Raw genomic sequence first — 15,238 nt, forward strand, 5'->3', positions numbered from 1 at the left:
CTTTTCTATAAGGCTCCCTAGAATCAAGACAATTTTTTCTTTATTTGAAATTCAGTGGAAGGCAGGGAAAACATGGAGAAGAAGGGCCTGATTAATGTCTCATAAATGGTAATTTCATGCTTCATCTTCTACCGCTACTACTCCACAACATCACATTGTATTACATACCAGTAGATACTAGGGTTCACTTGGTAATTATTTATTGTATAATATTTAATCTTAAAAAATCATTTTTCTCTATTCCACACAGACACTCTATGTAGCTGCAATTACAATTTTTATTATGGCCTTCCCTTGACCCCAAAACTTCCAAAGGCTTGGCAGAAGAGTCTGAAGCAGCTAAAATTATAAGGGAAATTGAATTTAACAAGGCATTTCCAATAATCTACAAAGTTTATTTATATAATCAAGCAATGTAGAATCATTCCTGAATATCAATCAGAAATCTTCTTTTGCACCCACAACTTTTTTTTTCCTTTTAAGGATAGAATAAAAACCAACTGGAGATTATTGTCTTGAGATTTGGTATCAAACTGACCTCAAGATTCAGGTAAGCATTAACCCCAAAACAACTTGGGAAAATCTACTCTGACCCCTGAAGTACCAAGAGCTCTTGCATTGGAATGAGAAAATTAGCAATTTTGACTGTGACCTAATTTTGAGCAAGATCAATATTATAGAAAATATTGCCATCATATTTCTTATTTATTCCAGTCCCTTCCCAGGTGCCTCCTAAAGAATACTTCTAAAAGTGAGCAGTCTGAGGACTTGGGGCAACTTAGTAACTTTGCCATCCAAAGGAATAGTTCAGGTTTAAATTGTGAAGCTCATACCCTCAATAAATATAAATACAAATTCTCTTCACTGTCTCACCTATCACTGCTCATTAGAATTCATCTAACACCCCATCCTCTTTCCAGAAATACACAGAAGTGCACACAGGCAATAACTATAAATGGAAATGCCTGACCTGGTTTTGGGTTTTGTGGAAATAATAAGGAGATTATATTGTACACAGGAAGAGAAGACAGTGGTAAAGACAGAGAGAAGCAGGAAGCTGTCAGTTATTATGAAGGAGCACAGGAGACTGGCAGAAACTGGGCGAACAAGGGGCGGAGAAGAAACTAACACTAAAAGGAAGTATTACTTAGGAAACACTGTTGGAAAATTCCACTACAAACATCCCTTTTTCTCTAAAGCATTTACTGTCACTGCCTTATAGGAGGACTCAGAGAATCCACATTCTGGCATAAAAAAAAATAACTCTTCATATATCTAATAAGTTCTTTCCATTGACTTAAAAATAATTTTTTGAAATAGTTTAAAGTACACAAGAAAGTGTGTAAGCACTACAGAGTTCTCGTGGACCTTTAACCCAGCTTCTCCCAATAATAATATGTTACATCACCTTAGCACATTGTCAAAACCAGGACATTGAAGCTCAATATTGTTAACTCATATACAGACCTTATTCAGATTTTCACATAAACTACTTGGTTCTTTTTCTTTTCTTTTCTTCTTTGCCCTATTGTTCTATGAAGTTTCTCCATGTGCATAGATTCAAGTAACAGACACCTCAATCAGGATAGAGAAGTATTCCATCACTACAAGGAAACTCCCGGGTGTTATGTCCCCAACACTAGCTACTGGCCTACTCTCTTCTACTATGACTTTGTCATTCGGAGACTGTTATGTTATCAGACAGTGTGTAAGTCTTTGAAATTGGCTTGTTGAGCTTGCCCATAAGATCTATCCTTTACATTGACTTTTCAAGCTCTCATTTAGCAAACTCTAAAATACAACTCTCAACAGTGTAGCATCAAAACTACTCTAATTGTTTACCACATACAGTATGCAGAGAGAAAAGCATTTGGAATTATAGGAGAGGGAGAATGCCTGCATGTACAACTTGGAATACACTGAGGAGCTGTTCATGGAGCTACTTTGTAGAGGAGATCAAAAAGAAATGGCTTTCGCCAAGTTGAAGCATCTTATTTTGCCTTCTCTAAAACTATGACATCAGAAACCACAGCATTTTGGTTTATTGTTCAAATAGTTGTTGCCATTTGTGGAAAATTGGCTAAAGTTTTGGAGATAAAATTTTCATTAAGAACTCTATCAAATGCCAATTACTATAATATTTCTGCATCTGTGATCAGGAACACCATCTATGAAAAGTAGCAGATGTTCACAGCCATTTCTACCATTAATGAAGTGGCACATTAACACTTCTATTAAGCAATGTTTATTACTTCCCTCAGGATTTTAAATGCCTGGATTTTAAGCATTTAATGCAAAATCTGATGAGGCAAAATTTTGAACTCTTCATAACAAAAAAAATTGTGGTTATACAAGTTTGGAGAATAAAAAATAATGCAGATAAACGGGCTTTCTAAAGGACTCATTTTAGCATGAAAGCAGTTTCAGGACAAACAGGCATGGGCAAAATTAGGTTTACAGCTGTTCATATGGAAAAAGACATGTAAGTTATAATTATTACAATAGCTTTGTTAACTCTGTGTTTTGCATACTCAATCTGTAAACCTACTTTTGCCCACCCTATATAAATAGAAAGTTATATCTAGAAAGTATTGAATTGGTTTAAATATATGTAAATAGGAATGTCCTGCTAAACCACTATAGTAATGGTAACATATCTCCTAATGGGCAGCTTTCTAGTTCTACAGGCTCCTGTAACTCACTCCTTGCTCCTGGATCATCTGCTCTGGAGACACAAGACTTCAAAGCTCTTTATTGTTTTTTTTTAAATCCTCATCTGAGGATATGTTTACTGATTTTGGAGAGAGAGAGAAACATCAATCAGTTGCCTCCCATATGTGCCCCGACTGGGGATCAAACCCACAGTCTATATACGTGCTCTGACCAGGAATCAAACCTACAGCCTTTTAGTACACAGGATGATGCTCCAACCAACAGAGCCACCTGGCTAGGGCTCTTCACCATCCTTTGTGGATCACCTTACTTTTCCGACTTCCTATTACAACCTTGGCAATGCTGCTCCCTGAAGGGCACTCCTACCTCAAAAGGACCCAGGTTTGAAGATGGTTCAACACCTGCCCTCCTCCGGCCCCAAGGCAGCTCCATAGATCCTCAAGCTGTAATAGCAGAGGCCAGCTGTCTCTGGCAGGAGAGACCACCTCTCAAGTCCAATTTGAAAATCACAACCTTTCTGCACACACACCCAAGTGGCAAACACATGCTCCGCTCAGTGCAGCTGGACAGATCTTCGCCTAAATCATCATGGCCAGTGATTTAAAGGAGACCTTCATAGTAGGGCAGTTATTTAGCAGGTTAACCCAGCAGCAGAAATGGGGATCCAACTGGGGCAAGTAAAGTGGAGGATGTACCCAGAGTACATGCTGTTTGGGATAGTAACCACTCATAAAGTGGGCAGGCATCTGGCCACAGGCAGGCATGTGGCCACAGAGAGGCACAGACCACGTCATCAGGTGGTCATTCCAGAGCACAGAGCACAAAGAGGCAGTGAGGAACTGGCAGCAGCAAGATGGTGGAGCCCCAGGCAGTGGTCAGCATAAGGGAAGTTTGGGAGCAGATTACCAGGGAGGAGGAAGGCTCAGGGGAGCACAGCAGTGTCCCTGATACTGGCACTGGAGGGCACACTTAGAGCTGGAGCAGAGGAGTAAGGTAAGGAAGAAGAGAAAGGAAAGGGCACTGAAATTGATGGGCAGCCCACTAACATAGCTGCTTTAAATACGTAATTTTTAATCTCCAAGATAGCCATGTAAAGTAGGTATTATCCCCATTACAAGGAGAGAAAAACTGAGGTTCAAAGAGGCTGTCATGTTTCAGCATCATCATATGGGTAACATGTGTGGGAGTCAGAATGAGAACTCAAAACAGCCTAACATCAAAAATACAGTGTTGCTATATTCACACTGTCAATTGTCATATATTATGGCTATTAAATGCCAAATGCATATTTCTCCTCATGTCACTTATTTTTCCCCTTTAATTCATATTGTGCTACAAATTAGAGACTTTTTTCAAGAGTCTAAATTCACTTCCAGTGGCTATGGGATTGAGAATAGAGTCAGACCTATTTGGGAATGCTTTTTGGAGGCAGCCGAGAGAAAAGCTAGGGTGCTAGGCGAACAAGCCAGACTTCAGCAGCTGAGGAGTCCCAGAGGACTCAGGTGTACTGAGACAGAGACTGAAATGGGAGAATGGAGCCAGGGTATGATTGACGAGCCCAGGCTGAATGCAGACAACCTGGCTCCTCCATTGAACTTTCCTCAGCATCCCACAGACACACGGTGGGGACAGATGGTTCTAAGAGGGACCAGTTGCAGCCCTAAGAGACTAGGAGAGGGATATGTACACATAGATTTTTGGGGGATAAATATTCATCATGATTCTCTTGGTTTTTTAAATTTATACTTTATAAAGTATAAAGACAATTTTAAGAAAACTGAAAAGAACAAAATTCAATGTCTCCAATTTTCCTCCTAAATTGCATCCAATAAAAACACTTTACATAGTTATGTATATGTATATGTATATGTATATGCCTGAGTAGTCAGGCATGTATCCTCTCCAGTTTCGATAACTGTCAATCTTGGACAGTTCAGGCAAGGTAATTTTTTACATTAAGCACTGAGGTTTATTTGGTATTTCAGAGCACCATCTGCTGGATTAATTAACAATAACAGCCCAGAACAGAAGTGAATGCAAACACTGGTTTTAAAAGAACTGGTAATGGAACCCCATGATGCCCCTCCTTTCTCTTCTTTCCTTCTCCTTTAGATTTCCTCCATTCTTCTCCCCCACCCCTGTCCCTCCTTTCATTCCCTATCCGGTCACTCCTCTGCTCCCTTTGTTTACACCTGAGGCATGTCCATGCCACCACGGACCAGTACCACTGAGTCCTCAGAGTAGCCGAGCAGCAATGCTTACTCGTGTCTCATTTAATACAATCTAGGATGTTTCCAAGTATCAAGTAGAAAGGCAAGTACTACTTTTTAAGTTGCAAAATTCAGTTTTCTTCCAGAGACTGTCTAATTCCCCAGGGATGAGTTTGTATTTCCCCAAGGTGGAGTTTTTGTTTGTTTTTTCAACCCATTAACAACCATTCTAATAGAGCCCCTCCTTCATATTTTATTTGTGAAGAAATGACTAAAGTTGACTGATTTTCAGTATTTGAGCCTGTTGTTCTGATACAGCTCTCCAGAGGCTTTTTGAGAAAGAGAAGGTTGGTTTAGAGCAACCTTCTTAAAGGTCTCTGATCCCAAATGACCCACAAGTAATGGGAATGAGTAAAATAGGACAGGTAAAAGACATTAGGGAGTGGTGGAGACTGGGGACCTTGAGGCCTTTTCCGAGGAATATACTTTATTCTGACCCAGCCAGCTCTTTGTTTTTGTTGGTTTTTTTTTAAAAGAGAAGCGTTAAAGGGACTTATCTAAGAACAAGAAGATAAAAAAACATGTATAGTAAAATGATAGCAAACTCACAATTATTAACAACCACACCTAAAACAAAAACAAAAAGAAACTTAGCAAACAACTAAAACAGGAACAGGACCACAGAAATGGAGATCACATGAAGGGTTAGCAACAGGGGAGTGGGAGGAGGACAGAGGGGGAAAGGGAATGAGTAGCATAGATGGTAGGTAGAAAATAGACAGGGGGAAGGCAAGAATAGTATGGGAAATGTAGAAGCTAAAAAACTTACGACACTTGGACATGAACTAAAGGGGGGGAATGCGGGTGGGAGAGGGTGTGCAGGGTGGAGGGGAATGAAGGGTGGAAAATGGGACAACTGTAATAGCATAATCAATAAAATATATTTTTAAAAAATAAATAAAAGAGAAGCCAAAAGGCTTGATTTTTATGAGAGATCTTTAAGTGTTTAAATGTTAGTAAGTTTTCAAAAAAAAAAAACAAACCCCTGCAGGCCAGAAGTGGCTCATAGGCCTCTGATGAAAAGCTGTGGGAATTTGGACTTTGTTCGCTGGGTGATAATATACGGTGAATAAACAAAGAGTCTAGGGCTGAGGCCACTCCAGTCTCTGATCAAATCACTCTTTACCATGTCTAAGGGCCTCTACCTCTCTTGGTCAGCAAGCCTACCTTGCATAACCCCTGTTCCCAACAGTCATAAGACAGGATCGTGGATTGTTGAGATGTGCTGGCAATGGCCTTTTATCCCTGTGACTGTGCACTTGCCTTAAAATAACCCAAGGCTCAGATTTTGGCTCCGATAAGAAACAGTTTAGCAGAACTGAGAAAAACAGCTCTGGGGTTTATGGGATTGAGATTTGCATTGCATTTCCAGATAAATTAATATGTAACTTTCAAAATATATTGAAGTTACACACTTTAACTCAACTGTGGGCCTCTGTACCCTACAGTAAAGTCTCCTCACCCAGACACCCGACAGGGGCAAGCAGAGGCACTTTACCTCTGACAGAGGAAAGATGTTGACACCACTTACACATTTTAAAGAAAATACACTGGCTTCCTTACTCACAGTGCAGGGTTTTTGTTTTGGTCTGGGAAACACTCACAGAGAACACAACAATATCTGGATAACAAATTTCATGACAAAAAGGATTTGAAGGATGTCATCATCTGCCATAGCAAAATATCATAGATCAGGTCATGTAAACAACAGGAATTTGTTTCCTCACAGTTCTGGAGACTAGAAGTCCAAATTCAAGGTGCTGGCTGATTCCGTTCCTGGCGACGACTCCACTCCTGGCTTGCACATGGCCACTTCCTCACTGTCTCCTCCCACAGCCTTTCCTCCACACGTGGGCGTGGAGACAGAACGCAGGAGGGGCCTCTCTGGTGCCTTTTCTTATGAGGGCACTGACCTTATCAGATCAGGGCCCCACCTTTATGGCTTCATTCAATTTGAATTAGGGGCCCCAGGTCTAAATTCAGCCACACTGGGTGGTCAGGTCTTCAACGTGTGGATTTGCCAGTAACAAAGGAACCCCGGTGTACTTCTTTATTATTTGCATAATGCCTCTTAAAACTAAAATAATTATAGCATCTCCTTTTTTAAAATTATTAAGTTTGAGTGTTGGATTTTTCATCTTAGCTAAATTACTTTAAACTCCTTTTCCCTGACCTACAGCCCTTTTCAACTTTAACAAGCACATCTGGTGTTTATTTTTTTTTATCAATTTGTTAGTCTTTCATAATGTTTCAACTTAGTCTCTGAAATAATTCTTCCTTTGTTGTTAAATAATTTCCGGGTTTTAGCTTTCCACTGAACTTCAAGACATTACTTATAATGTGAGCACTAGATATAGCTCTTTCTCAGAATTTGCTTTAGAACTCTGAGATGTCATCAATTTATAATTCCTCCTAGGAGATTGGGCTTAATAACACTCTACACCTCTAGATTTTATCTTTGTTCTTTGGGAAGTGAGGTAGCTGACTAAATAAATCTGGTTTTAAAGAATAATAACTTACAATATTTTCAGTTACTATGATTTTTTAAAAATGGAATCCTTTAACTCCATTTTTGAAAAAAGACTGTGAAATGCCCTGAGGTGCTGGACATTAGGCTATGGTCCCGCTCCTCCCACTTCCCATCTGTAAGCCCTGAAACCTCATTTGTTCTCCCCTGTGGATACAGCTGGTAAGTAGACAGCTGATCCAAGGCTGGACTGGCCTAACCAGATTTTTTTTTTCTCACAGGAATTTGGAAGAGGGACATAGAAAGCCTCCAGCAGTAAGATATGGATGCTGGATTAGACGTCTCGTCAGCCAAGGCCACCACTATCTGTGGGCAACTGGGATGAATCATGCCCCAGACAGCAAAGGAAGCGAGTCCTCAGAAAGGGGGAGGAATGAAGCAAAGTACAGGCAGGAGGCCACGCTGCCTGGAAAGGCTTTCTCCACAGTTCTTAGTTCTCATCCTCCTGAGCCTTCACTGTACGTAAGTGGATGCAGAGTGAAGTCAGCTCTTCGCTGTTTTAAAATATAGTATATTAATAGAAAATCTGAGGGATAGTGAGGCCAACAGATCAGGAGACATAGATGAGCTATCAGGCTACTGCTATACAAACCAAAACTAAATGAAATTAAAAAATCAATTGAGCTGCTTTTAAGCTATATAGCTCTCAGCTTCTTGATGAGTATTACCCTTGTTTTTAAAGATGTTTCCGCTTCTTGTTTTACTGTCCAGTTTAATTCACACACTTATTCTTAGGCAGTGTGATATACAACTGGCCTGATATCAGTTATGGTAAATATATGAATCATATGGAAATTAAAAGCATGAAGATGTATTTGCCTCATTGCATGCATTTGTTATGAAATCAGAAAATGAACAGTCTTCTAAAGGGCACACACAGGTACATGTACAAACACACACAGACAATGTGTCCGGTTTCTACAATGACTGTACCGCCTGATTTGGTTGTATTTCTGCAACAGACAGAGCCGTAGAAGAGAATAAGGGATCCAGAAGTAGATGCAAACTCATGGGCTTTCTGTAATGGTTTTACTATGTTCATCTATGCTAATCATTCCCACATTCCTTTGTTCAAGAAATATCGTTGAATATGTATTAAGTCTCAGGCACTCTTGTAGGTATCCTGATAAAACCAAGGATTAAAAATTCTGTCTTATTTAAACTACAATATTGACAAATGTACTATTATGTCTATCTTACAGATGAAAAAGCTGAGGCTAGAAGAGGTATGTTAACTTGCCCAACACATAACTGATAAGTGAGAACACTGGGATTCACATCCAGGTCCATGTGTCTTCAAGACCCATGTACTTCTCAACACACCCTGCTGGCTTTCACCGTAGTAGACATTTATAGGAGATCACCCTGAATTTCAAATCAAAAATATCAAATATCAATGAGTTTCCTCTAAAACTGTAAAGATTATTTACAGGAAATGCATACCTTAGAAAGTTGCATGTTTCTTGATACTGTTCCTGTATTCTCTGTGCAAGAGTACAGTAAAAATCCTAAAAACAAAGTAAAACATGAGGAATCATTCTCTCTCGCTCCACACACATGCATATAAAATACATGCACATGTGAAGATTATACACCCGCATATATACGAAGCAACCCTGGAAAGTCATTCACTCTATTTTTCTCAGGTCAAGTCACGCAATAATTTTTTAAAAAATCTTATACACTTCTAATTTACAGAATCTGATTTGTTTTAAAAAATAGTTAGTTCATGAAATTAATTTAAATGGCAGTAATGTTTTTTAAAGCATTCTTATTTTCACTTAAAAACTAAGTGAGTGATAGCTTCAGGAGTGCTTAATTTAAAAAACTAAACTTTTTAAATGGATTTACTTATTAATTTTTAAATTGAGTGATTTTTATTATAGAAACTGAGGTGATACTGTTAACTGTTCTTCGAACAAGCTATTCTATTTCATAGATGATATTTTTTCAACAAATTGCATAACACTTCATAAAAAGATAATGGACGACAAATGTCTAAAGTGATTTTTTAAAGGCAATAGTCAGTTTGGCCATGTCTCCTAACACTAATATGAAATCAAGTGTGTGCACCTAAGATAAAGAAAAGGTAAAAACAAATACACTGTATTGCATTTTCTACACACTGGGATATGTGTATGCCAAACCACAAGACATGGAGAAAAATGAAAGATGCAATGAGTAAAAAGACAACTTCCTCTCCTTTTTAACCTAAAACCAAGGAATTTTTCCCAAGTGTTTAAAACTTAGTTATTGATAGTAGCATTCCATTTCACAACTGCATCCTAATTTCCAGAAACATCCCACACTTCCAGGGTTTAACTTTGTATCAGTTGAGGTAGGCCAGGCTATTCTGCAATATCAAACAACCTGAGAGCTCTGAGCAGTTTAAAATAACATTTTATTTTCACTCATGTGCATATCCATCCTGGGTCAGCAATGGGCTTTGCCTGCTTACAGAAGCTACCAGAGACCCTAAGCTGACAAAAACAGGGGCAGAAAGCAGAGAACACAGAGAACCCTGTGCTGGCTCTACAAGCATCTGCCCAGAAATTCACCCATCTACTCACGTGGTATTGGCTAAAGCAAGTCACATGACCAAGCCTGGCATCAATAGGGTGGGGATAAACAATCTTCCACAAGGAGAGACAGTCTTTCAAAAGCACTAAAAGCACCCTACACCTAGGACTATCGTTTACAAAATAGACTCATCTGCATCATTTCATTTGATCCTGTCAACAACTCTTGGCGCAGGATGGGGGTTGCTACAGAACATTTCAGTAGAGCTACTCATCAGCATTAACTGCTGCTATTTCTGGTCTTCCACATCAGCCAGTCGGACTGATAGCAAAGGGTGACTCAAGCCACACCAAGGCCTTTTCCAAGCTGCTCTCCTGTCCACCAGCTTCATCCACCTTAGTTCCTTGGACTCTCTTCCAGTCCCAGGAATGGAAAGGGTGAGGCCAGAGAGGAGATGACTGGCAGGACAAGGCTGTAGTGAGACATAAGCTTGCCTATCTTATCTGAGGACATGGAACTAGGCAAGAGTACAGCTGTGTCCCTGGATAGTGATAGGAATGTTACAGAGTGAGAGGCAGGTGACTGCTCCAGGTGAACACTGGGTGGATAAATGCAAATAAACAACATGGGCCCCTAGTTGGTAAAACTCAGCCATAGCTTTCAGGGAGTTAGTGCCCTTTGGTCTCCAACAGGGGCCTGGGGTGGCCTCCAGTGTCTTTCCTGCCCCACATGTCAACAATGCTCACTGCTTCTGCCATAGTCATAGGTAAATTGTGCAGGTTACATGAGTTCAGGTAGAAAGCATTCAATATAGTATATGACCTGCTGAAAGCCCTTGGCCATGTAGCTACTGTGAGGTTAATCAGTCAGGAGGACGATACGCTTCACAGCGGCGCAGAAGCCACACTCCCTTGGGCCCACTGAGCGCTGCTGGAAAGTCTCCTCTTTGCTCCACCAGGAGAATCATTCTTGCCCGCTCTCCCTAAGCCAGCAGAGCCAGGAAGTAGCATGTCTTCTCCCTCAGATCTCAAAACTCTCTCCTTACCTTCTTCTCTCAGAAGCAGAAAGGACAATGCCTTGAATTCTCTCTCCACTGGTCCCTTTCGCCCACTGAACCTGGGGTTGACGTGCCTCGTGGGCCAACCCCTGACCCCAGACATACACGTTATATCTGACCCTCCATCTTTGCAAACCCTGCTCCTCCAGAGTCTCAGATTACTCCACACATGCCTGGTATGCTCAAGAAAAATGGACACCCAGCTGACCCCTGATATGTTGTAATGTGAATAAAGAAAACCAAAATTAGCCTACAAATGATTAGGAAATAGCATCTATTAAATTAAGAAGCTCACAAAATCTAAGTTATCTCAACTCCCAAATTCTAAAGTTCCATTAAACTTGTTTTTTCTTCATAGTGTTCTGCCCACTGCCCATTATTCCTATCGAGCAAATGTACAGCAAATTAATTTGTTTGTCATCTTTTGGCAGGTTTCACAGTATTAGAGGAAAATAAAAGTGTTTTATTGATTTGATGGTGAATCTAAAGGCTTTTGGACCTATCCAAAAGTCAATGAGTGCTCTCATGATCATGAAAAATAAAATAATGGGCTAAAAAGGGAAGAAAAAAGAAATAGTTGTCATGATACTGGAATACTCTGGAAAGCAAACTTTAGTGCTACAGCTACCAATAAATTTACAGCATTGTCTCATGTAGTGCAAACAGTCCTAGAAAGGGAAGAAATTTGTTGTGTTCGAGGAGCAGAGAGAAGGCCCCCATGCAGCTAGAGCATCATGGGTAAGGAGGTAACTGATGTAAGATGTCAGAGAGTGGTGTGGTACATTAAATTACCAGCCCCAGTCCTACCCCTCCATGCCTGTACACACACACACATAAGTCCTTTGACATGCCACTTTGCAATTCCTCTCACAAAAGAAGAAATATATTTCCCTGCTCCTGGACTTTGGTTTGCCATGAACTTTTGGTCACTGCATTAGACGTCAGCAGACATGCCACAACAACTGCGTTCAAATGCCGGGGCATGCCCTCTTGTGCTCTTCCACTGCCTGCTGGTAACTGGTCCCAAGAGGAGAATGAGAGACACCTGAGAATGAGCAGCATGGCCCCAGGCCCTCCTGCAGTGCGTAGCAGAGCTGCCCAGTCCACAAAGCCTAGGTCAGGCAGCCTCCCACCGACCTGCAGGCAGTGGGAGGAAGCCAGCTGACTAGCAGACCCAGGAGAAAGAGTTGTTTTGTGCCAGAGTTTTTAGGGTGGTTTGTTCCTCAGTATCACTGTGGCTACATCTAGCCAATACTGATCTTTGTATGCCAGAATAAGAGCATGAGTTTTACTCCTGGGAGAGGTTTCTAAAGAGTTCAGTGACATTATCTGATTTACAGTGTGTGTATCAGGAAACCCTTGCAGCAATCTAAATGAGAGAGGCTTGGAAAGAAAGAGGATTAAAGGCTAAGAGAAATGGGTGGAATCAAGAAGCTTGGTTGTGTGAGCAGAGAAATGAAGTGGTAGTAGGGCGCTGGGAAATGTGAAGGGAAGGGAAGGATTGGGTTTTTTTTGTTTGTTTGTTTTGTGGGGTTTTTTACTTTTGGCTATTTGTTCAAGAAATGAAATTAGTAGGCCCTGTCTGCAAGCTGAAGGGCCGCATACAGGAGAGAGGCTGGCCACGTGAGATGCAGCCAACGCAGACACATCCCTCACTGGGAGCCTTGCCCTGTCCTAAGCATTTTGCTAAATTCGGTCCCCTAGTCTGCACGACAACTCTGTGAGGCAGATTACATTAATACCTACATTGTACAGAGGGGCACCTAGGGTACAAAGAAGCTACATAGCTTTCCTAAGCTCATACACCTACCAGGCGACAGAGCTGAGATTCACACTCTGGCAGTCAACTCCAGGGTCCGAGTTTCTAGCCATCAAACCACTGCTGGAACCATGTCCCAGAACTCTGGTCGGGGATGGGCCAGGGCACACGAGGAGAGACTAGTGTTCGATACAGTCAGGAACGCTTCATTCACAGAAACAGAAGTGAAGTGGAGACTGTGATTACAAGTTTGAGGGAATGGGGAGAAAATGAGGAGAGGGTTCCTCCTTTATTGCTTATCTTTATTAAGCATGATAAGGAGGTGTGATCATCAGATCAAAACATATGGGGAGAAGGATTTAGGAGAGAGGAAAAGAAGTAAAATAGTCACTATAGGGAAGAGGAAAACTAATATGTCAACAAAATCAAGTAGGGTTATAGTGTAGTGACCATAAATTTATTTATTTTATTTTAAATGTTAATTGATTTTAGAGAGAGGGGGGAGAATGAGAGAAACACCAATGTGAGAGAGAAACATCAATTGGCTGCTTTCTATACACACCCCAACTGGGGCTTGAAGATGCAACTAAGTATGTGCCCTGACAGAATTTGGGAATCAAATCCCAACACTTTCGGTGTACAGGAGGATGCTCCAACCAACTGAGCTATACCAGCCAGGGCATGACTATGAATTCAAAAAGGAGCTAGCTGACATGCTTGAGTGTTGTTTCTCCACGTTAACTAGCTGTTCAGGTTTGGGTTTGAGGGACAGAGAGCTCAACAAATTAAAGGTCCAAATAAATTTGAAGGACTGCTGGAATTCAAAGGATTACTGGAAGCATGGAAGCTATTGGTCAACAGATGAATGCTTGAAGTACAGATTTTGGAGACAGTCCAGTTATTGGCTACAGAAAGGTCAAAGTTGGTGACTGAGGTGGAGAGAACCAATCCAGGATCAAAGAAGCCAAGGTGCTGGGTACAAATCTCCAAGAATGACAGGGACTAGTGACAGGAAGACAGGGAAGCATTCTGGTCTGCAGTGAATAGAGTGCGTGGCTAGTTGATAATATTATAATAAATCTACATAAATTACCATATAATATACCCATTTTAAAATGAGGTGTTTCCACATATACCAATAATGTAGAAGTGTAAAAATACATATATTACATAACAAACAGAATGATTGTATGCGTGTGTAGAGAGGGAAAGTGCACACAAGAAAAATAAAGTTATATATGATAAATAACTTTTAGCGGTTATTTCTTGAGAGTAGAAACAGTGAATGTTCCATTTTTAAGTTTCTGCAGTCTTTTTATTTTTTTTTACAGTGTTCCATTGAGCACAGAGGGATGAGGAATAAGTAAGGTTCTATTTATCATGACCAGCAGAGAATCTCAAAGGTCAGTCAAAAGGTACCAACATTCCTTGGATGAATCCTGTTTGCCATTTAAGCTTGTCTGAAAACTCACTATTGCACTGACTATGTACTTACATTTCCTGTTTTTCAAGTAAAACTGCATTTGCAGCAGGGTGCCCTGTGTCCCAAATAGATTGTGGTGTGCAGAATTGGTGACCTGGTGATCCTTAGAGAAATCAGTCAGCATGAGTTGATCATTAAAAAGAATCTTTTTTTTTTTTTTTACTGAAGGAGAAGCAGTTCTTTTTCAGCAAAGGTGTCCAGAAGAAGGAAGACAAGGAGATTAATGAGATCGAGTGGAGTCTGTCTCTTACACAGCCCACGGCTCTGGTTTTGAATCATGATGGACAGAAGGTTTAACTGCAAAAGTAAAAGGCATGGAGAAGAAGCCTGAATCCTATCCCACAACAGACCAAAAGGCTATAGTGTAGAATTGGTGCTGTGCCCAGAGACATTCCCAGAGCAACAGCAGGAGCTTGGTGAGGAGGCAAGAACAAAAGAATTACAGGGGGTAAGTTCCTGAGCACAGGCGGACACCACCTTGGGGATCCCTGAAACAAGGAGGAACATTTCAAGGAGGGGACAAAATAGCGGCCAAGATTGACTGTGATTTGGTCTGTGATGTCAACAGACTGCATTTGCACTGGGGGACGGTAAGTGGGGCTCACACCAACACTCTTCAACAAGGCATTGGGAGTTAGTCAGCCTGTCCGAGAGTGAAGGTCCTTATTTCCTTCCCTGCTAAGGGGTCTTTTATACAGTCCATGTCTACTATACATCCATGTTTTTGGACTCTTAGGAAACTAGAGTCTATGGGACTACATTTGAATTTAGCTCATAACTTCTTTAACTATTGCTGGAGACTGCCCAAATCCTTGGTTTCCCTTTTCAAACTCAAATTATTCTGTGATAATATAAAAATTCATGGAATCTTCAATTACCCTTGAGTTCTGATCTAATTTTTTGTGACACATCTTCACTTAACATTGTGATGAAAATTGTCCTCTTTTAA

The 15,238-nt window shown here is 40.7% G+C and overlaps 1 protein-coding gene across 1 annotated transcript in view; it reads right to left on the reverse strand.

Annotated features, from left to right (window-relative positions):
- Positions 1-15,238, reverse strand: part of LOC118501910 — an 80,209-nt gene that overhangs the window by 21,860 nt on the left and 43,111 nt on the right. The window contains exon 8 of the mRNA XM_036031769.1: positions 8,914-8,978. Coding sequence (XP_035887662.1) covers positions 8,914-8,978 — 65 coding nt within the window. The remainder of the gene's footprint in view (positions 1-8,913; positions 8,979-15,238) is intronic.

Source organism: Phyllostomus discolor, chromosome 1 (assembly GCF_004126475.2).
Source record: "Phyllostomus discolor isolate MPI-MPIP mPhyDis1 chromosome 1, mPhyDis1.pri.v3, whole genome shotgun sequence".
In the NCBI taxonomy this organism is placed as follows: domain Eukaryota; kingdom Metazoa; phylum Chordata; class Mammalia; order Chiroptera; family Phyllostomidae; genus Phyllostomus; species Phyllostomus discolor.